The following is a 23567-nucleotide window of genomic DNA, read 5'->3' on the forward strand; positions in this document are numbered from 1 at the left end:
CTATTCGTTTAATTCTCAGACCATTTTCACCTAACCCTAATTTCAAGATCAGAATTAGGACCAGAGATGGGAGAAACTGCAACCACAAGCCTGATGTTTTCTATTTCATCTGTGTGTGTTTTACCGCATCCAAACAGAGACAGAAAACCATAGACTTTGTGAAAACCGTGTGTGTGTGTGTGTGTGTGTGTGTTCAGGTTCAGCGTGCGTTCAGTGCAGGAGATGTTGAGCAGTGCTGCGTGTGTCAGAGGTCAGAGTTTGATCCATGAGGTCAGAGGTCATCACAGCAGATATATGAAGGGTCTGCACATGCTGCGGGCCAGCGTCAGGTCTGAACACCACTGCATGATTATTCAACGTATTATTCAAATGAATCCCTAACTATTCATGTTAAAGTAATAATGTTTGTATGTGTTATATAACAGGCCTGAACAGGGTGTGTGATTGTTTTGCATTTAAAATGTTTGTGAGTGAAAAAGGACACCCTGATATGAATAAAAAACAACTAACAATTAAACCTGCACAATTGCATACTTTGTGCTCAAACATAAAACATTTGAAAAGAAAAAAAAAAGTTTGAATTACTGTATACAGTGCATTCATTGTTTGTGAAATTTGAAAATGTTAAATATAATTAGAAAATGGCAAAAATAATTTTTAAATAGTTTTATTTGTGCTATGACCTCATATTTATATTTTTAAATTTGTGTAATGTGTTTTTGTACTGCTTTGATCTGTTTGCTATTAGTTACTGTCGACTATTTTTAGAAAATAGCATGTTTAATGTTTTTAGTATATTTTAAACTATTTATTTTTTTTTAGTATTTTAGTTTCTTTGTTTCTTTCTTTCAAAAGTAGTTAGAGTTGTCTTGCAAAAATCATAGCAATTATTAATTTTAATATTACTATGTAATTATTATTAAATACTATTACTATTACCCCATTTTTGAATTTATTGATATTTCAATGATATTTTGAATAATTACATCTTCAGAAAGCACATGCTTTGTACTCAAAATGAAAAATAAAATAAAATAAAAATAAATAAAATGCAAAATAACATGCCTTATTAGGGAGAGTAAAGAACCATTTCCATAAGCAAAAACAAAATTGAAAAAAAAAATGTGATTACTGTTTATTAAATATTGATTATATTGAAAATATTAATTTATGAATAGAAAATGTTTTAAAAATATATATTTTATTTTTTTATTCATGTAATTTGTTTTTGTAAAGTAATAATTTTGTAATAATACTGTTTTGTTGTTTTTTTTTCTATTGGTTACTATTTTGTATTTTTAGTAAATAGTATCTTTAATATTTTTTGTATATTTTTAACTACATTCTATTTTATATAAAAAGCATATAGGGTTCTCCTAAAAAAAAATAATAATAATAAAATTAAATTAAACAATTTAAAAAATGTACAAAAATATATATTTTTAATTCATAAATAATAAAAAGTGAGATTTCAATGCTATTTTGACTAATGAACTCACAAAACTACGAAATGTCCCTGGTTTCCATTTCAGAATCTGCTCACTGTATACTAAATGTAGTTCTCCGGTCCTGTTACTTCAACCTTTTTGTTTCTTGAGCATCTGTGATGTTGTCTGTTGTAGTTTTGCGGAGCAGGCGGGCAGCTGGAGTCTGTGTGCGACCGCAGCCGCTCACTACTGGAACGCCTGTCTGCCTCTGCTGGACACCGGACGGGACAGACGACAGCTGAGAGAAGAACTCGAGCTCATCCTGAAGGCCATGAGCCGCACCTACAGCAAACACACAGCCGTAAGACACCACAAAAACACACTGATCATCAACAAACACCATCACCTCATGAGTGATTTTATACAGATGAATGTGATGCTGTCAGAAAGCTTTCTTTTGATCATCTGGTAAATTTGTCTGATATTTAAATATGTTTATATTTGTGTGTTCAGGGCAAAACTAAAGGAGCATCTGGACTCAAATGTGACAAACCAGTGATGGAAACACCAGATACTGCAAGTAAGTATTTTGCTTTTACATGAATTAAGCATTTCTTTGACAAATATGCAGTATATTTACGCTTATATCATATTACTAAAGCCAATTTTACAGAATTAGGATTGTATATTACACTTCTGTGTGGTTTATGATTATATACTGTAGCAAATGCGTATGTGTTTTCACTAAAATCTTCCAATTCTGTATTCTCCTGTAGCAAGCTGTGGCAGTAAGAAAACACTTTGTCATATTTCTAATAACTGTTAATTATAAATAATTACATTGTTATAATATAGTATATTACATACATTGTTAAACTGGGTTATACTTTCTTTTAAGGTGTCCTTGTTACAGTTTAATTATACATTTAATTACTGAGTAATGTTAATTAAATACATTTAATTACTATACATTTAGGCTTAGGATTGGGGTTACTTGCATGTAACTATGCATAATTTCTTGTTATTATAATAGTAAATACATGTAATGTGTAACAAGGACACCTTAAAAGAAAGTGCTACCTTAAACTGTCAGTATATTATATTTAACCATAATGTGTTACTACAAAAAATGATTTTCTTCCTCAGCATTTTAGTCTTTTTCCAGTACAAATATCTTAAACATTCATAAATCAAGATAAGCAAAGATTAGCAAAATGACTAATATTGTCTTGTTTTTTGAAAGTTTATAAATAAAAAGAAATGGAAAAAATATGCCAGTGGGGTTGAAGGGAAAACAAGATTATTTTTCTAATCTCATTGTCAGATATTTTTTTCTTGTTTTAGGCATAAACTCACTTGATTTTGATTGATTTTCCAGAAAGTATGCCGTTTTGCTTGTCATGTAAATGTATCTTGATTTACTGTACTGGAAAAAGACTAAAATGCTGAAAAATCATTTTTTGCCAGTAATATAGTTTTCAATTTCAAGTTGATGTAGGGGAAATGTGCCAGGCATGTACTGTAAATAATACATGTAATAATTTGTAAAAATTGCAATAAATACCTGTACTAATTACAATTGGGGGCAAAAACAAATAAAAATTATTACATTTTTCAAGAATTAGATTTTTCCTAAAGTTTTTTTTTTTTTTGTTTTTTTTGCATGCTAGTGTAATTCTCAGTTGTTTTAAATGATCACACATTAATTGAGTTTTATGACCCATTAAAATGGAACAACAAACAAGATTATTTTTCCAATCCAAAGATCCAATCCAAATATATATATATTTTTTTTTTGCTTTAAGCATAAATTCATTTCATTTTGATTAATTTCCCAGAAAGCAAGACTTAATATCTTTTTCCATTTTGCTTGTCTTGATCTTGATTTAAGAATGTTTAGATATTTGTACTGGAAAAGGCTAATATGCTGTAGAAGAAAATCATTTTTTTGCAGTGTAGTAATATGGTCCAGAAGCTTTAAAGGGACAGTACACCCAAAAAAATGATAATTCTGTCTATTTACTCTCCCTCATGTTGTTTCAAACCTCTATGAGTTTCTGTCATCTGTTGAGCACAAAAGAAGTTGTTTTGAAGAATGTGGGTAACCAAATGTTTGCTGGTACCCATTGACTCCCATAGTATGGAAAAAAGTACAATGGAAGTCAATGGGGACTAGATACCGTTCCTTTCAAGGTGTATTGGGATTTACATTTTTAACACTTAAAAAGTGAAAATGTTTATCTGCATTGGCCGGGAATCGAACCCGGGCCTCCCGCGTGGCAGGCGAGAATTCTACCACTGAACCACCAATGCTGATGATGAAGATCTGCAGCCACCTGCTGGATTTAAACTGCACTGCAGACGCTGCCATCAAACATCTTTTAACTGATAATTCACCCAAAAATAAATCATTTGTCATTACTTACTCACCCTCAATTTTTTCCTACATGTTTGAATTTCTTTCTTCTGATAAACACAAAAGAAGATACTTTGAAGAATGTTGGTGACCTTGCAGTTGCTGGTAGCCATTGACTTCCATAGTGTTTTTCCATGCAGGGCTGTTATTTTTGGGTGTAATATCCTTTTAAGTTATGACCAGTGTTTTTTTTTGTTGTTGTTGTTTTCTCTTAACATGCTCCAAAAATGCATTCATATTCATTTTAGAAGAAACATAACGGGAATGCATATTTCTGTTAGCTGGGACTTCATGAATGTAACTGGCTGTGAGAGTTTAGTGTAATGTGCTGGTTGGTTTTGGCGTGTTTCCTCACCCAGCAGCCTCCTCTGTTTCTGTCAGCAGGCGCTGGCAGTGCTGATGATGACCTGAAGGTGTGGGCGGCCGTGTTCAACGCTCTGCTCCATATTCATGCAGACGCTGGTGACTGGAAGAAAGGCCTGCAGCTGCTGGATGAGGCCGTCAGGGAGATGCCACACACCGAACACAGGCTGTGAGTCCTTCCCTTCAACACACACCGCTGCCAGAGCTGCCCTTTTTCATTAGCAGAACTTAATGGGTCACTGAATACTAGAAAAACTAGAGCCGGAGGTGATAGAAATGACGCAGAACAGAGCCGTGCTGATTTCTGCATTAGATTTGTTCTAGAACTAGTGTGTGTGTGTGTGTGTGTAGAAACAACTTATCAGGTCCCAAATAATGAGTTTATCAGTAAATGGCGCCATCTGGTGGATCTCTGTAGAACAGCTTCATTACAGCACATTTGTGTTTACATTCATTCACATAGAAATGAGTAACACAGTAAGTGATTCATCATAAGAAGGCCTGTTTACATGAAAAGTGCTAGCAAAATAAAGTTTCAAACATCGGCTTGAGTAGAAAAAACAGTGGCATTCACATGTAATGTACGGTTTGCAATTGCACAATTCGTTACAGTCCAGAACAAAGATGAACTTGTATAGTGGAAACAGTTGTGGATTTCAAAAGACTTTATTTTTAAGTTGCATGAATTAATCGAAGAGCCACAGAGTGACACCTGCTGGTCATATGTGTGTACTGCACATTTTAATTTGTGTTCCATAATGAGTGAATCTCACATTTCACCCCAAAAAAACAAAACAAAACACAAAATGAGTAAATAAAAATTAAATAAAATAAAATAGATACATACAATACTGTACTGCGGACCCAATTGTGCCACTGTGTGAGCATGTGTTGCTTTAAATTAGCATTTTTGGCATTATTTTCCTGATAATTTACCACATGTCCCCCAAATCTACACCAATAAAAAATGTAGAATTGTTATTTCCAGATGCAAGCATTGTTATATTTTAAATAACATTATTATATTTTAATAGAATTGTAATTCAAATTAAATGTAATCAAATAAATGTTATCGTGGGGAAAATGTGCCTAACTGTCATGTAAATAATACATGCAATAAATATTAAAAATGGCCATAAATTTAATTCTATAATATATATATATATATATATATATATATATATATATATATATATACACTACCGTTCAAAAGTTTGGGGTCAGTAAGACTTGTAATAGTCTTTAAAGAAGTCTCTTATGCTCATTAAGGCTGCATTTATTTGATTAAAAATATAGAAAAAAAACAGTAATATTGCAAAATGTTTTAACAATATAAAATAATGTTTTTTATTTTAACATACTTTAAAATAGAATTTATTCCTGTGATGAAAAGCTGAATTTTTATCAGCTGTTACTCCAGTCTTAAGTGTCACATGATCCTTCAGAAATCATTCTAATATGCGGATTTATTATTAGAATGATCAATGTTGGATAATATCAACAGTTGTGCTGCCAAATATTTTTTGGAACCTGTGATTTTTTTTTTTTTTTTTTTTTTTTTTTTTTTTTTTCAGGATTCTTTCATGAATAACAAGTTTAAAAAGTACAGTGTTTATTCAAAATATAAATATTTTATAACAATGTAAATTATTTATTATTAACTTTTAATAAACTTTTAATTATTAACTTAATACATCCTTGGTGAATAAAAGTATATATATATATATGTATGTGTGTGTATGTGTGTGTGTATGTGCTGTATTCCCGTGGGGCAAAATACATACAAATAAATGAAATGTGAATGGCTAATTAGTAGTATTTTTTAAGAATTACTTTTTTTTAAATATTTTTTTCAAGATTATTTCAATACATTTTTTTTTGCATGCTTACAATAGCATTAAATTAATGATCAGACACTCAAAAATCATCACTGGGTCAAGAAACTCAATTTGATTTGATTCTCGGGTATGTTCTCTCTGTACGCACTAGAGTTTTGCTGAAGCAGCGTGTTCTGGTCAAAGCCCGGCTGGGTGAGTCTGTTTTGCTGGACATGCAGCGGTTCAGTGACGAGGGTGAGATCGTCTGCTCGCAGATGTGGCGGCGTGCAGCTCTCTGTGCGAAAGACAAACAACAGCGGCTCAACTGCTATCAGAACGCCATCACAGCACTGAAGGTGAAACCAGCACAAAACACCTCTGTACCAGAACTCTTTCACTCTTTGAAGCGTAATCTCTTCTTTCTTACATGTTTACAATCAATGAATTGCTAAAATGCATTTGTCTGTGCATTTGTGTGTTTTTGTGGTGACACCTGCTGGCCGTACACATGTACTGCATGTTTCATTTGTAGACATATAGAAATATATTACTGATGTATTATTTGTGTTTTGAGAAAAACATAAAACAAACAAACAAACAATACAATTAAGCACAGTTCCCCCAAAACTACTTCAATACAAAATCAATAATTGTTATTCCTGGACATAATAATTATTATATTTTTAATAAAGTAAATGCCACAATTCTCTAATGAGACTTTTGGGGCAAAATAATTAGTTTTTTTTTTTTTTTTTTAATATAAGGCTTAAAATCAAAAGTTTTTTGTTGTTATTGTTATTTTTAAATTAAAAATGACATGAATTAAGTTCAGCACACTGTAATTGACAATTAAATGGTAATTAAACGTGCACTTTTCAAATGTAATGTACAATGATTTTGTAATAATTTTTTTTTTTTTTTTTAATTTTCAATATCTTACTAGTTACTAGCTCTTCTGTGTGTTTCCTCAGTCTCCTGGTGGTGAGTGGCAGAAGGTGGACGTCCTGCTGGATTTTGGCGAGTGGCTGTATTTGACACACTTTCCTGTGACTGATGCCCGGCTACATATCGAATGGGCCGTAGACATCCTGCTGTTCACAGACACACACAACACAGAGGGTTAGACGACATCACCTTTACATGCACTAGCAGACAAAAATTTACATAATTCAGATTTAGAAAGAAGTCTCTTCTGATCGCCAAGACTGTTTTTCTTCTGTCAAAAATACAGAAAAATTTCAAACAGCTGTTTTCTATGTGATTATCTGTTAAAATGTAATTTATTCCTGTGATCAAATCTGTATTTTCAGCATTATTACTCCAGTCTTCAGTGTCACATGATCCTTCACAAATCATTCTAATATGCTGATTTGCTGCTCAGGAAAAATACCTAATTTCATTGATTTTTTAAAAATATTTTTCTATTAACACTAAAACTGGCATAATAAAGATAGACCAGTTCAGTAAGATATTTTCTGTTTTAAAAACAATTAATGTTTTTATTTATCAATTGATCATCTAATCTCATTTTGTAAGTAACTTTTCTTTCTGTTTTATAGATTTATAGTTTTCTTTGGATTGTTTGACTATTTAAAAGAGAATATAGAAAAATAACTTAATTTGTTTCCTGCTAGTAAATTTTACGTACATAAACACGAATATTATGGCTTCAAACCTCTCTTTTCTTTATTCAGAGTTGATCTAGACAGGTACATGGAAATTATCGAAAATCGAAGTTCTGATCTTAATCAAATGATCGCAAACAATCTTTCAGATGGTGACTATGGAGCGCGAATCGCGGATTGTTCGATTCGCGAAATGATTCGCGAACCCGCTCAAAAGTTCTGATTTGAATCAAATGATTCGCGATCCGCGCTCCAAAGTCCAGGATCTGAATAAAGATTCGCGAACCATTATCGGAGCGCGAATCGCGAATCATTCAACCCGTTCAAAAGTTCCGATTTGAATCAGATGATTCGCGAACCCGTTCAAAAGTTCCGATTTGAATCAAATGATTCGCGAACCCGTGCAAAAGTTCCGATTTGAATCAAATGATTCGCGAACCCGTACAAAAGTTCCGATTTGAATAAAAATGATTCGCGATCCGCGCTCTAAAATCCAGGATCTGAATAATGATTCGCGAACCATTATCGGAGCGTGAATCGCGAATCATTCAACTCGCGAAATGATTCGCGAACCCGCTCAAAAGTTCCGAATTTGTTCCGATTTGAATCGAAGGTCCCGGATCTGAATAATGATTCGCGAACCATAATTTCAAGTATGAAATCGGAGCGCGAGTCATTCAATTCAAAATCCGCTCAAAAGTTCCGATTTGAATCAAATGATTCACGAACCCGCTCAAAAGTTCCGATTTGAATCAAATGATTCGCGAACCCGTGCAAAAGTTCCGATTTGAATCAAATGATTCGCGAACCCGTTCAAAAGTTCCGATTTGAATCAAATGATTCGCGAACCCGTGCAAAAGTTCCGATTTGAATCAAATGATTCACGAACCCGTTCAAAAGTTCCGATTTGAATAAAAATGATTCGCGATCCGCGCTCTAAAATCCAGGATCTGAATAATGATTCGCGAACCATTATCGGAGCGCAAATCGCGAATCATTCAACTCGCGAAATGATTCGCGAACCCGCTCAAAAGTTCCGAATTTGTTCCGATTTGAATCGAAGGTCCCGGATCTGAATAATGATTCGCGAACCATAATTTCAAGTATGAAATCGGAGCGCGAATCATTCAATTAAAAATCCGCTCAAAAGTTCCGATTTGAATCAAATGATTCACGATCCGCGATCCGCGCTCTAAAATCCAGGATCTGAATTAAGATTCGCGAACCATTATTTCAGATATAAAATCGGAGCGTGGATCGCGAATTATTCAATTCGCGAAATGATTCGCGAACCTGTGCAAAAGTTCCAATTTGAATCAAATGATTCACGAACCCGCTCAAAAGTTCCGATTTTAATCAAATGATTCGCGAACCCGCTCAAAAGATCCGATTTGAATCAAATGATTCACGAACCCGTTCAAAAGTTCCGATTTGAATAAAAATGATTCGCGATCCGCGCTCTAAAATCCAGGATCTGAATAAAGATTCGCGAACCATTATCGGAGCGCGAATCGCGAAATGATTCGCGAACCCGCTCAAAAGTTCCGATTTGAATCAAAAGACTCGCGATCCGCGCTCCAAAGTCTCGGATCTGAATAATGATTCACGAATCATTATTTTAGATATGAAATCGGAGCGCGGATCGCGAATCATTCAATTCGCAAAATGATTCGCGAACCCGCTCAAAAGTTCCGATTTGAATCCAATGATTCGCGATCCGCGCTCCAAAGTCTCGGATTTGAATAATGAATCACTGAATTCGCAAAATGATTCGCGAACCCGCTCAAAAGTTCCAATTTGAATCAAAAGATTCGCGATCCGCGCTTAAAAGTCACGGATCTGAATAATGATTCGCGAATCATTATTTTAGATATGAAATCGGAGCGCGGATCGCGAATCATTCAATTCGCAAAATGATTCGCGAACCCGCTCAAAATTTCCGATTTGAATCAAAAGACTCGCGATCCGCGCTCCAAAGTCTCGGATCTGAATAATGATTCGCGAATCATTATTTTAGATATGAAATCGGAGCGCGAATCGCGAATCATTCAATTCGCAAAATGATTCGCGAACCCGTTCAAAAGTTCCAATTTGAATCAAAAGATTCGCGATCCGCGCTTAAAAGTCACGGATCTGAATAATGATTCGCGAATCATTATTTTAGATATGAAATCGGAGCGCGAATCGCGAATCATTCAATTCGCAAAATGATTCGCGAACCCGTTCAAAAGTTCCGATTTGAATCAAAAGACTCGCGATCCGCGCTTAAAAGTCACGGATCTGAATAAAGATTCACGAATCATTATTTTAGATATGAAATCGGAGCGCGGATCGCGAATCATTCAATTCGCAAAATGATTTGCGAACCCGCTCAAAAGTTCCAATTTGAATCAAAAGATTCGCGATCCGCGCTTAAAAGTCACGGATCTGAATAATGATTCGCGAATCATTATTTTAGATATGAAATCGGAGCGCGAATCGCGAATCATTCAATTCGCGAAATGATTCGCGAACCCGCTCAAAAGCTCCGATTTCAATCAGATGATTCGCGATATTTGCTAAGAAGTGTTTGCGAGGTATGCCAAAAGACACATAATTACAGTGAATGATGTGAAGCTGACAGTGAAGAGCAGCACTGCTCCGAGGTCCTAAACTAAAGGGCGATCACGAGTCATTCAATTCGCGAAATCATTAGTGAGCGATGTCAAAATTCGAAAATGAATGGCTCTTTTGATCTGTTTTTGCTAGGGAATCGCTTGATCTGAATGATCAAAGTCACGAGTTTGAATCAATCAGAGCGGTTCCAGCCTAAATGACTCACTCAATTGAATCGGTTTGCCGGTTCCTCTGCTTTTCGAATCTTCAGTCATGTTTACACGACACTGTCAATGCGACTACTGCCTTAGCTCGCTAGTTTTATGAGATTAACTGAAATAATCAAAAAAGTGTGATATTTACAAATAAAATATCCATATTTCCATTCCAAATAAAACATCCATCACAAATCTCCTCCATATTGAGGTGTGGTAACCGGTTTACTGTTAACTAGTGAAACACTCCATTAATATGACGAGCTGCAGCTCAGAATACATGTTAGATGGACACATTGTGCATTATGATTGAGTCTGTAGCTTAATTCACTAGATTTAAAATAGGAAATCATTAATTTAAGTGAATGTTCAGTTTATCAGTATATATTATAATAAATAAATGAGAAATTATTGTATTTGATTGCATGTCTATATAAAGTGCAAATGACTGTAAAAGCAGATGAGCACAAAACAGCAATACATTGTATAAATTGCTTAATATTCACATAGAAAACAGATATTTTTAATTGTAATGATATTTTACCATTTTTGTTGTGTTTATGATCCAATTAATGCAGCCTTGGTGAGCAGAAGAGACTTTCAAAACAAAAAAATCTAAACCCATGCAAAGGTAGTGTCCCGTTCATTTCCCCTGTCCCATCAGATGAGCGCGGCGTGGCGTCCGGCCCTCGTCTGTCTGATGTTGGTGCGGTCGGGCGTCTGGAGCGTCTGATGCGATCACACACACTGCTGGCTCTCACAGAGGAGCGATCGTCTCCCAAACAGCAGCAGCATCTGCTGACGGCCTACAGCTGCACGCTGCACATCTGGAAGGTACTCGCACCCCTAAAGGGCTTCACTTACAGCACCGACATGTTCCGGGTTGTCACGTGTTTCTGCTGAATTCAGGTATCGATGGCGACCGCACAGGAAGTGATGAATGATTCAGCAGCTCCAGATGTGCGATCCGCCAGCTCCAGAAAAGACAAGGAGAGACCAGACGACAAGAAAACCAAACAGGTGAGACTAGATCAGATCCGCTGGTCACCAATCATCTGTGGAGCGCCTGGAAAATGTTTGCTTTACATTATAATTAATTTGATGTGTTTTCACACTGTGTGAAACTGCATTTTGCATTGGTAGGGCAGCATACTATTGTAAGGGAGACTGGGGTTAGTTGTCACACTTTTACTGTTTTTCTTTTACTTTTTGCACTTTTCTCAAGGGTTACTTTTTTAAAGTCAGTGTCTATATAAACACAAACTTTAAATCGATGAGAAAAAGAAATAATAAAATCAATAAATATTTACTCAGTAAAATAGTTGGACAGAAAAATTCTACCATTGACAAGAGAAAGTGTAATTAATTATTTTTTTAAATATATTTTTAAAGTCTCTTCTGCTCACATTTATTTGACCAAAAATACAGTTAAAACAGTGATATTGTGAATTTAATATTACAATTTTAATATTACAATCACACTTTTACTGTTTTTCTTTTACTTTTTGCACTTTTCCCAAGGGTTACTTTTTTTTAAAGTCACTGTTTATAAACAAACATTAAAATGTAAAATAGTGTTGAAATTTTACAGCTTAATTTACTCTGTTTTCACAATAAGTATTTATTCACTTTTCAGTACAATCAGTAAAATAATTATTAGTAAATAATACAATCAGTTGCTTAAATAACAGTAAAATAGTTAGAAAAATTCTACCACTGACAAGATAAAGTGTAATTAATTTGTTTTTTTAAAATATATTGTCTCCTCTGCCCACCAAGGCTGCATTTATTTGATCAAAAATAACAGTAAAAAACGTAATATTGTGAATTATTATTGCAGTTTAAAATAACCATTTTGTATTTTAATATATTTTAAAATGTAATTATTATATAAATTAATATGTTGATTTGCTACTCAAGAAACATTTCTGATTTTTAACAATGTTGAAAACAGTTGTGGTGCACAATATTTTCATGGAAACTGTGATACATTTTATTTTTTAGGATTCTAAGATTAACAGGAGTTCAAAAGAACAGCATTTATTTAAAATAGGCATCTTTTATAATATTGTAAATGTCTTTACTGTCACTTTTGATCAATTAAATGCAATCTTGATAAATAAAAACATTAATTTCTTTTGTTTTTATTTATTTATTCTTACTCCAAAATTTGGAATGGCAATGTAAAATATATTCTTTTTTTATTATTTATTTATTTATTTATTTATTATTTATAAACAATGTAATTAATAGTTTCGTATTTTGAAGCCTACATTATAAATGTCTTTACTTTCACTTTCGATCAACTTAATGCATCCATGATAAATAAAAATATTAATTTATTTTATTTATTTATTTATTTTTAGTCTTACTCCAGAATTTGGAATGGCAATGTAGAATATATTCTTCAAAAATATTAGGAAGTGGAATTTGTCTAAATATAATTGCATTAGATAGAAAATATCAACCCAAGTGTTTTTTGGTTATTTATTTATTAGTTATAACAACATAATTTTCATATTTTGAAACCTACATTATAAATGTCTTTACTGTCACTTTGATTAATTTAATGCATCCTAAATGAATAAAAGTATTAATTTATTAAATAAATCTTTAAACTTCAGTGTACATGTGTGTACAGCAGCATTTTAGTTTCTGTATTATATCTGTTGTGTTGTTTCTCCAGCCGTCTCCTGTTGAGGACAAACCCAGAGCTAAAGCTGCAGACGTGTCTCTTCCCATCAGCCCCGAGCAGTGGGCTCAGTTCGAGTGTCCTGAGGAGGTCCGACAGGCCTTTCTTTCTAACTCCGGTCCTTACAGCATCAACAGCACATCCATCGAGGCACAGGTTAGCCGATCGGGATCTCCCATCTGACAGATAATCAAACTGTGATCGAGCAGGAAAGTTTCTGCTGATTTCTGAACTGCATGAGGAGGAAGTGGAAATATTGATCTTTAGAGGGAGACCAGAGTCAGTGTTAGATATCTGTGACTTAAAGCATCTTCCTCATTGATTTGAGGGGAATGATCTCAATGAACAAAAACATCACTTGAATAAAAGAGAAAAGAGACTATTAAAAAACTTGGTTAAATGTCAAATTGCTGTACATACATGCTATTTCGGAAGATTTATTTATTATTTATTTATTAATTCCTTTTTTATTTAATTTAATTAAATTTTTTTTTTTTTTTTTTTTTTTTTTTTTTTTTTTTGCATTGTGACAATATTTTCATGACATTTATGCACATCTTTCCCTTTGTAAGATTTGGGCTTTTTGTAATTTTTAAATATTTTTGAAAACATTTGTACGTTTAGTTACATTTTTAATGTTTTTGAAATCTCATGCAACTGTAGAGCAAAGTTGTTTTAATTAAAAATGTAACTAAAAATACATTTAGTTACAATTTTACTTTAAAAAAAGTAAAAAAAAAAAAAAAAAACTAATTATACTATTAACATTTTATTTATTTATATTTTTAACAAATCTCCTCTGCTCACCAAGGCTGAATTTATGTAATCAAAAATTCAGTAGAAATTGTGAAATATTATTACAATTTAAACAATCTGTTCTCTGTGTGAATATGTGTTAAACTGTAATTTATTTCTGTGATCAAATCTGAATTTTCAGCATCATTACTCCAGTCTTCAGTGTCACATGATCCTTCAGAAATCATTCTAATATGATAATTTGCCGCTCAAACAACAATTCTGATTATTAACAATGTTGAAAACTGTTGTGCTGCACAATATTTTTGTGGAAACGGTCATATATTTTATTTTTCAGGATTCACAGATGAATAGAAAGTTTAAAAGAACAGCATTTATTTGAATTGGAAATCTTTTGTAACTTTATAAATGTCTTTACTGTCACTATTTATCAATGTAACACGTCTTTGATGAATAAAAGTAATTATTAATATTTAATTTGTGAAGTTAAATTGCACGTGTATGTCACACTCATCTGTTTAATGGGTTATTTCAGAGCCGAACTCTGTTTTATTTGGATCTGTTGGTGAAAGAGCTGGAGTCGTTCTCTTTGACCCCGCTGACCTTTGCCCCTCTCCACCTGGCAGAGGTCATCGCTCGTGACCTCATGAAGAGCAGGAGTCGGTCTGACCTCTACCACCTCAGGTAAACCCACACACATCTTACATTTCAGTCACATTACATTAGGTATCCGAGTTTGATGTGATTGAATTCATCTCTCAGGATCATCAGGAACTGTCGTGATCTCGGGTTCGAGTCTCCGTATTCTGAGCAGCTGCTGAGTTTCACACACGTTCCTGAGGATGAACAGATGCGGTATGATTCACTAAGTGAAACGCTGGAGTCACTTATTTAATTAAAATTAGCCCATAATTGACTCACCCTCCAGGCATCCTAGGTGTATATGACTTTTTTCTTTCAGACGAATCCAATCAGAGTTATAATAAAAATCATCCTGGCGTTTCCAAGCTTAATCATTGCATAGACGGGTGTTTCTCCTCGCCAGTCCAAACAAGTCCAATAAAGTGCATCCATTGTTGTGTTTCCAGCGAATATTCTACCCCGGTACTAAACTACCTCAACAATATTCTCACCATCATAGTAAGCCAGCTCCACTGCTATTGAAACCGCTCTCACCTGATGGGTTGTGTGCGTAGTCTACCGTTCGATATTCTCTGAAGTTGTCCTGACTGGATCAGCCTGGTCCGGTCACTTGGGGCTTGGAAGGAATTCTTTCAGGTTCAGATAATAGGTTATAATAAATAAATCACTCCGAGTCATGTTTTAAGAGAGGTTAAAGCGAATCACCATTTGAAATGTTTTCGGTTTAATATAACAGTAACTCATAAGCAATAAATTCAAAATAACAGCGAAAAAGTCTTCACCCGAGGTGTGGCAAGGAAGAAGATCAAGCACTGGCATTTTCTAGTCTGCCATAAGCATCACAAAGTCTCCTCCTTGCATGTCCATATAAGTCACACATTTTGGTACATACACATCATATTACTCTTTTTCATGTGTGGGGGCCCCCGGCCCATTGCCATGACAACTCCTAAATATATTATACACTCACTCAGATGTTGCAAGAGTCACAAGTTCAGCCTGAGTATCACAAGTTCAAACTGTACATACACATTATCTTCAAGTGCAATCAGACAGAGCCATTTTCATTTTAGTCACCTTTCATAACGCCTTTAGTATCTTAAGCAAAACCTCTTTTTTCCTACGCAGCAACAGCATACTTCTGCAAATTAAATGTAACACATCTTGCATAGCCAAGAAAAGTAAAATACAAGCAATCATCTTTTTAGAAGGTCCGTCTGCAACCATGTTGCAGATGCATCTCCTTTACAGCATTTTGTCTGAGCTGTTCTCACCTCTCGCACACACACATTTCACCTTTCAGTAACCCTTAGAGGTGAGAGCAGTGGTTTGAAGTCTCAGTGTTTCTAGATCCTCCATAACAGAATTCAATTCAGAATAAAAATCATTCAAAGCAGTCATTTCCCTCACCAGCTTTATTATTCTCTTGTTTATGTCTCTTTGTTTTCTGATCAATCGAATCAATTCCCTTAGTTTAACAATCATCCTCTGGTGTTCCTCTGGGTTTCTCTCGTCCTTCCCTCTGACGTTTCCTCCTTTCCTCTTTTATATCCCGCTTGATCTGTCGTTTTTGAAGCATTTCTACAAACAAATCGTCGAGGTAAATTTCAAGTTTTTCTGTTCATTATTCCTCCTATAGGATTGTTCGGAAAAATGGCACATTGCCAGCTGATACAACACCATCCATAATAAAGAGTGCCTCACACGGCCCTGGGGGGTGAATAAAAGCCTCCTGTAGCAAATTGATGCGATTTTGTAAGAAAAAATTCCATATTTAAAACTGAAGAATCACGTTAATCTAGCTTGTGCCGGCTCTTTGTACCCGAAAGTAGAGGTCTTCACGGAGGACCCCGGGACCCGTTCGGGTTCAGGTCTATATTTTAAATGGTTAAATGGTGGGAAAAAATATGCGTGACGCGAAGTTAATGTTAGTACTGCAAGCGGGCAGTACCAAGCTGTCTCATGTGAATCCCTCCTTTAAGCTTCAGAAGATTAACTAGGTGGAGCTTTAAGCATATGTTTTGTATTGTTTTCTTTTACTGAAGAAGAGACGCACCTGTTATTGAACACGCACGATGGTGCAGTGCAGGGTTTACACAGGTATACGGCATACTCACTTCAGTCGGCTTTGTGTATACCCACTTCTAAATCCACTCTGATGTGCGTTATTCAGTAGTGTCTTGCATTAGCCAAAATCATGACAGTCCACCACATGATGTCTAATCCAATTGCATGTGAATAAATGCAAATACTCCATAAAAGCAAGACAGTGGCGCTGGCTTCCTTTAAAATATGATTGCGCCCGCGCCCGCTTCGCCCTGCTTCGTGACAGAAATGCCACCTGCATGCACGAGAGCATGTCAGGGGAGACGCGCAGAGTGGTAACATGATAATTATTTGTTGATTACTAATTTGAATCAGTACATTATAACGAAAACAATACCTGAAATAAATTAAGAGTAGGCTATACCCAATTCTCCAGACACCACTAAAGTGTAACACACTTCTTGTTCTGTGCGTTTTTGAAAAATAAATAAATGATTTATTTATTTTTCAAATTTCATTTATTTATGAATGAACGCCAACGTCCTATGTCATCTGTCGGGTCTATGTCGGGTCCGAGTAGTACGTTTAAGACATTTCTTGGGTCTGCATGGGTTCGCGTCCCACTTTCAAATTAAATACGGGTCCGGGTCGGTTCCGTGCAACAAGTTTACGGGTCTCTTCGGGTTCGGGTACGAATTTTTGGACCTGTGAAGACCTCTGCCTGGAAGCAGAAGTGACGAACACGAAAGGCTGTGGAGAGAACAAAACAAAACAACAGTCACGAATTGGATGTACGAAACAAGGATTTGTAAAGGAAAATGTCGGAGAATTTCGATATAAACCAAAAGGAGACTGGTTTTCGTTTGCTAAAGTAAGTAAACTTTGCTTCCTTTACTCCTGTGAACAAACGTTGGTTTTCACAAGACTCATCACCGCCAACGTCCTATGTCATCTGGCCAGAGCTGATTATTATAAGTGATTATTACATTTTAGATATGGATATTTTTCTTACAAAAACGCATCGCATTCATGCATTCACTACAGGAGGCCTTTATTCACCCACCGGAGCCATGTGAGCCACTTATGGATGGATGCACTTTATTTGACTTGTTTTGGACTGATGAATAGAAACACTTGTCTATGCAACGATAAAGCTTGGAAATGCAAGGATAATTTTTAATATAACTTCGTTTGGGTTCGTCTGAAAGAATATATACACCTAGGATGTCTGGAGGGTGAGTAAATTATGGGCTAATTTTGGGGTAAACTAACCCTTTAATGCAACTTTATTTGATTTTAGGAACCAGAAAGCCATCATTACACAGAGAAACGGATCTCAGAACGACGTGATGGATGAGGTCAGTATCACTCAGTACGGTACACTGAGTATAGCAGTATACTGTTTTCACATTCTGTGTCTGATTGGACCTGAAGAATTTATAAAACAGCCATAACACATAAAAACGTATTGTATCTGATTAGCAACTTTTCATTAATGAGTTTCGAATGTTACCATGTTATTACTGCCTGTTAATTTTGAGGGTATTAGAACATTTGCAGATTTTTCTTTTCTTACAAAACGCTGCATTTTTATGCATCGCTTTTATGCGTCTCAAATGCATTACAAATTTTAGTGTCAGTCTAACACTCTGAACCCCTCAGGCGATGTTTGCTGACGGTGATCCGTGTGGATGGACGTCATCCGCTCTCAGTCCCCATCGGCTGTGGCTGGAGAAGGCCGACGTGTGTCTGAGTATGAACCTGTTTCAGCCTGCTAAAGTCCTGCTGACTCACACACACCTGACCGCCAAGGTGAGCGAAGACACACTCACACGACAAGTCAGTGTTTTTACTTCATACAGTACATCATGAACGAAAGCGAGATTAAACTCTGAATGAAATTCAGCTTTGATCATGTACTGCAACGGTTTAATGATTAATAATTATTCAATTGTAAATTGTAGAAAACACTTCTCATAATTTCTAATTTAATAAATTGCCTAAATAGCTGTTAGAAATAATACAATAAATGTATTTAAAATATAAATATATAAAATAATAATTAGTTTACCACAATGTAAATTAGATTTAAATATTTTGAACAAATTACATTTTGAAATTGAATGGTAAATATAAATATTTTTGTGTAGTTTTAATCCAGTTATTTCTAGAGAAATCATATTTTTCATATTTAAAATTTAGATAAATTAATTTAACTCATAATACTGAAAAATAAGAATATTGCACTAGATTTAAAGTGAATCGTTACATAAATTAAAACCACACGTATACAATACCGTTAAAAACTTTGAGATCAGTAAGTTTTTTACAAAAAGTTTCTTCTGCTCATTAAAATACAGTAACAATTGTGATATATTTTTGCAGTTTCAAACAGCTGTTTTCTATGTGAATATCTGTTAAATTGTAATTTATTTCTGTGATCAAAACTGAATTTTCAGTCTTCAGTGTCACATGATCCTTCAGAAATCATTCTATTATGCTGATTTGCTGCCCAAAAAACATTTCTGATTATTAACAATGTTGAAAACAGTTGTGCCGCACAATATTTTTGTGGAACTGGTGCTACTGAACAGATTCACTAGTGTCATCATTTTGTGTGTTTCAGGCACTTGGAGATCGGACGTCATTGGCTAAGAGTTTACACCTGCTGGCGGTTCTGGCCAATCAGGAGCAGCGGTACGGCGAGGCTCTTGTTCTGCTGCAGGAGGCTCAGGAGATCGGAGGAGACGAGGAGTTCTGCTTCCTGCTCGTTCAGACGCTCCTGACGACCGTAGCGGAACAGGAAGGACCGGACGCGCATCATCAGGTGCAGAATGACTGACGACCTGTCAACTGAGGACAGTAACAGTAACAATTAGCAAGTATATATAGATTTATACAATCATTTATATAATCATTAGAACAAGAATCATTAAATGACATTAAATGATTCTAATTAAGGATCACAGTCCAGCCTTAAAATACTAATTAATTGTCAGTTTTAATCTTTACCAGTCTTTGCCACAGTCCTTCAAACCGCTAGGTTTTGTCCATTTGTCAGCAAGAAGTTAATAATTTAGTATTTAATAATAATAATAATAATTCATTATTAATTGTTAATTTTTAATTATTATTATTATTAAATTATTCATAATTAAGAATTTAATATTAATGTTGCTTGTCACTTTGGATGAAGTCGCTTTGGATAAAAGCATCTGCAAAATAACTAAATGTAAACGTAATGTAAATGTAATATATCATAACATTTCATATGATCACATAATCTTTTATATATTTTAAGTACAGGTCAGAATAAGTATGTTGTTTTATTCTGACACAAATATATCTGGTACGCAGAATGATAATGGAACATTATTTCACCCGTATTTTAACAATTTATTTTCACAAACGTTATTTATAACCATAAAACAGACACTTGAGTTGCATTTTATGCATATAAAATTATTTTTGTGAATTTAATTTGATGCGCACACTAAAATGGGGCATATATATTCAGGTGTATATATGTAAGTTGTTCTCAATTCCAGTTTTGAACTTGTGTAAATGATTATAAACATAATAAATGTAAAATTTCAGTGTTTAATATAAAATAAACATAATTTTTTATATTAGGCATTTATTTTTTCAGATGAATTACATTATTATGTTATGAGTTGCTTGGTGTAACTGACGGAAAATGAAAAGTTGTGACTATACCGTATTTATACTGTATTTATTTTTAGAAAAAATGTCATAATACCTCAGACATTTATTAATAAATTAATCAATGCTGTAAATCATATTACATAATATTATTTTACAACAAGATGCTTCTTAGTCTCAAACATCAAATTTGAAGAAAACAGCATTTGTGTAAACATTTACTGGAAGAGTTACATTTTAAAGTGTAATCTGAAAACATTTTGTTGAACACTTAAAAAATATTCTTGAAGGTTTTTTCTAGGCATATTAACAGCAAGTATCATGTGTGTGTTGTTCAGGTGTGTGTGATCACAGAACAGGCCTGCGCAACCATCAGAGCTCTTCTAGAGCAGAGACCGAACCGAGCTTCAGTCCTTCGCTTCTTCATCGCATCGCTGCAGACCAGGTGCAGTTATGGATTCTCAGTATTTAATAATCAGAGCTGAATTACAGACTGATTGATCCGTATGTGCATGTGTAGGGCGGCCGTGTCCCGTCAGCGTTTGTTGAGTCCTGACGGTCCGCTCTGCCGCACGACCGATCCGTCAGTGGAGATGCTGAGTTCGGTGTGTGACGCGCTCAAACACACTGCAGATGAACTACTGCATCTGGGATACAGGACACACGCCGCACAGGCCACGCTAGAACACGCCAACACACTCAGGTGAACACGCAAACACACACTACTGAAGGAGTTCAACAAATATGAGAACATGTTTATTTTAGATGCTGTAACCACTCACTATTGCTCACTGGTCACATTAGGTCAAAATATAGTATTAATTTGCATCTGGCAGTGTTATAAACTTAAATTATTTATTAAAATAATGTCTAAATACAGAAATCATCCTTTATTTTTTATGTCAGAATGCTCAGAAATCATTCTAATATGCTACTTTAAACAATATGAATGTATATTAAATTGAAAACACAATAGATGTATGATTTTTGCCTTTTCTTCAAGAATCCTGGCGGCTCATGCGTCGAGTGCAGAAGAGAAACAGCGCCACCTTCTGGACGCGTTCAGCCTGATGAAGACGGCCGTGTCTCTTCAGGAGGAAGTCGTCTCTGATGTCCTGAATGTTCTTCCACCTCATGAGGTACGAGATGTTTGATCACTTCTGTTCAGAAGTTTTTGTCAGGTTATTTATGGTGATTTTGGAGAAAAATCAGCTGAATTTATACCATTGGGAAATAAATGACACACTTTACCTTCATTAGAACGGACTGTACTTCAATAGTGTTTAGCTCACACTAGTAATAATTAAAATTATTGTAAAATATTCACATTAAAATCTATCGGTCTATACACACGCATCAATACACACAGTTAAACAGCAGATAAGTATTATTAAAGTATGAAATAGCATTACAATTTTAAAAAATTGTTCAAAGAATAGGCTTTGTTTTTATTTGTCACTTATATAATCTATTTTTATTTTTATTTTTATATTTTATTTTTAATATCTAATTTTTAAATATATTTCAGAGATAATAATTGTACATTAATTTAAAGTAAATTTGAAGTAAAACAGTAATATTGTGAAATATTAAAATGTAAAATAATTTAAAACCAATCTAAAATAATTGTCTAATTACAAATTGTTCTAAAAATAAGCTTAATTTTCTCATAAAATATCTTTGTTATATTTTTTATTTTAAATTATTTATATGCAAAATAATATTAAAACAATTTAAAATAATTGTCTAAATACAAAAATTGTTCTAAGAATAGGCTTCATTTTAATTTGTCATTTATATAATCTATTTTTTATTCTATTTTTAATATTTAATTTTATTCTATCCTTTGAAATATTTCTGAGAGATATTAATTGTACAATAATTCAAAGTAAATTTGAAGTAAAACAGTAATATTGTGAAATATTAATATGTAAAATAATTTAAAACATCTAAAATAATTGTTTAAATACAAATTGTCCTAAAACAGGCTTAATATGTGTTTCTATTGTTTTCCTTTTTAATATATTTCAGAGATATTAATTGTACATTAATTTAAAGTAAATTTGAAGTAAAACAGTAACATTTAAAATAATTTAAAACCAATCTAAAATAATTGTCTAAATACAAATTGTTCTAAAAATGTCACATGAACTATCTGTTTCTGTTTTATATTTTTTAAATTTAAATTATTAATATGTAAAATAATATTAGAACAATTTAAAATAATTGTCTTAATACAAAAAGTGTTCTAAGCTTCATTTTTATTTTTGTCATTTATATAATACATTTTTATTATGCTATTTTCAAATGTATTTCTATTATTTTCCTTTTTAATATATTTCAGAGATATTAATTTAAAGTAAATTTGAAGTAAAACAGTAATATTTTGAAACTGAAATAAAAAAATCAGACAAATCTAAAATAATTGTCTAAATACAAATAGTTCTAAAAATAGGCTTAATTTTGTCATATAAAATATCTGTTTCTGTTTTAGATTTTTTATTTTAAATTATTAATGTTTAAAATAATATTACAACAATTTAAAATAGTTCTGTAAATACAAAATATATGCTATACATTTTTTAATATATTTTTGTTCTATATTTTTCCTGTATTTTTAAAATTCTATTTCTGTTCTGTTTCCTATGTTAATATATTTCAGAGACATTGCATATTTATTGTAATGTCTTAATTATCTCTCAGAAGCGTCACATGAATCTCCTCCACACCTTCGATAATCTCGTTTGTTTGTCGATTGCCGTTCCTCCACACGCGCTAATGTGAGCTTTAAAGGACAAAACACACCAGGTTTGTTTCAAGGGGAGCAAACGCGATTAGCACACGTGGAAATGTGATTTGGTGTGGCGTTCGTTAAGCTCGCTGTGACGTGACCCGCTGGTTTTCTGGGCCCCCTGTCGGGTTCGGCGTGCCGAACGGCTCCTCTAAACGCCGCGCTAATTCATTTTGCCTCACGCTGCATTATGGATTTTCATTTTCCCAAACGGATTATCTTATTACAGAGCTCTCCGGGTGCTCATATTTATGAAAAGAGGGCAATGAACATGTTGACCAAATGTGGAAATCTGAATTGCTAAAGTAATTAGAGTCTTGTGCTGTTTGCACTCTTTCCATCTGAAGGAATCGTTCATGCAAAAATAGTCATTTATTCACATTCCAGACCTGTAGGACTTTCGTTCTTCTGTGAAACAGATATTATAAAGAATCTCCAAGCTGCTGTTTTTGGTGGTCGGAGATATTCAAGCTCCACAAACAACAACAAAAAAGCTCCAGAAAAATAGATTTCTTCTGG

The 23567-nt window shown here is 33.9% G+C and overlaps 1 protein-coding gene and 1 non-coding gene across 2 annotated transcripts in view; one reads left to right on the forward strand and one right to left on the reverse strand.

The window, feature by feature from the left end:
* Nucleotides 1-23567, forward strand: part of LOC127175370 (cilia- and flagella-associated protein 46) — a 112535-nt gene that overhangs the window by 42614 nt on the left and 46354 nt on the right. The window contains 17 exon segments of the mRNA XM_051126403.1: nt 198-329; nt 1623-1788; nt 1941-2007; nt 4225-4375; nt 6196-6379; nt 6995-7142; nt 11090-11292; nt 11368-11478; nt 13145-13306; nt 14442-14590; nt 14669-14761; nt 17895-17952; nt 18257-18406; nt 19221-19421; nt 20596-20702; nt 20778-20960; nt 21261-21396. Of these exon segments, the coding sequence (XP_050982360.1) occupies nt 198-329; nt 1623-1788; nt 1941-2007; nt 4225-4375; nt 6196-6379; nt 6995-7142; nt 11090-11292; nt 11368-11478; nt 13145-13306; nt 14442-14590; nt 14669-14761; nt 17895-17952; nt 18257-18406; nt 19221-19421; nt 20596-20702; nt 20778-20960; nt 21261-21396 (2401 nt within the window).
* Nucleotides 3670-3740, reverse strand: trnag-gcc (transfer RNA glycine (anticodon GCC)). The gene has a single exon. It is a non-coding gene; the product is annotated as a tRNA-Gly (tRNA).

This window comes from Labeo rohita, chromosome 13 (assembly GCF_022985175.1).
Source record: "Labeo rohita strain BAU-BD-2019 chromosome 13, IGBB_LRoh.1.0, whole genome shotgun sequence".
Lineage (NCBI taxonomy): Eukaryota > Metazoa > Chordata > Actinopteri > Cypriniformes > Cyprinidae > Labeo > Labeo rohita.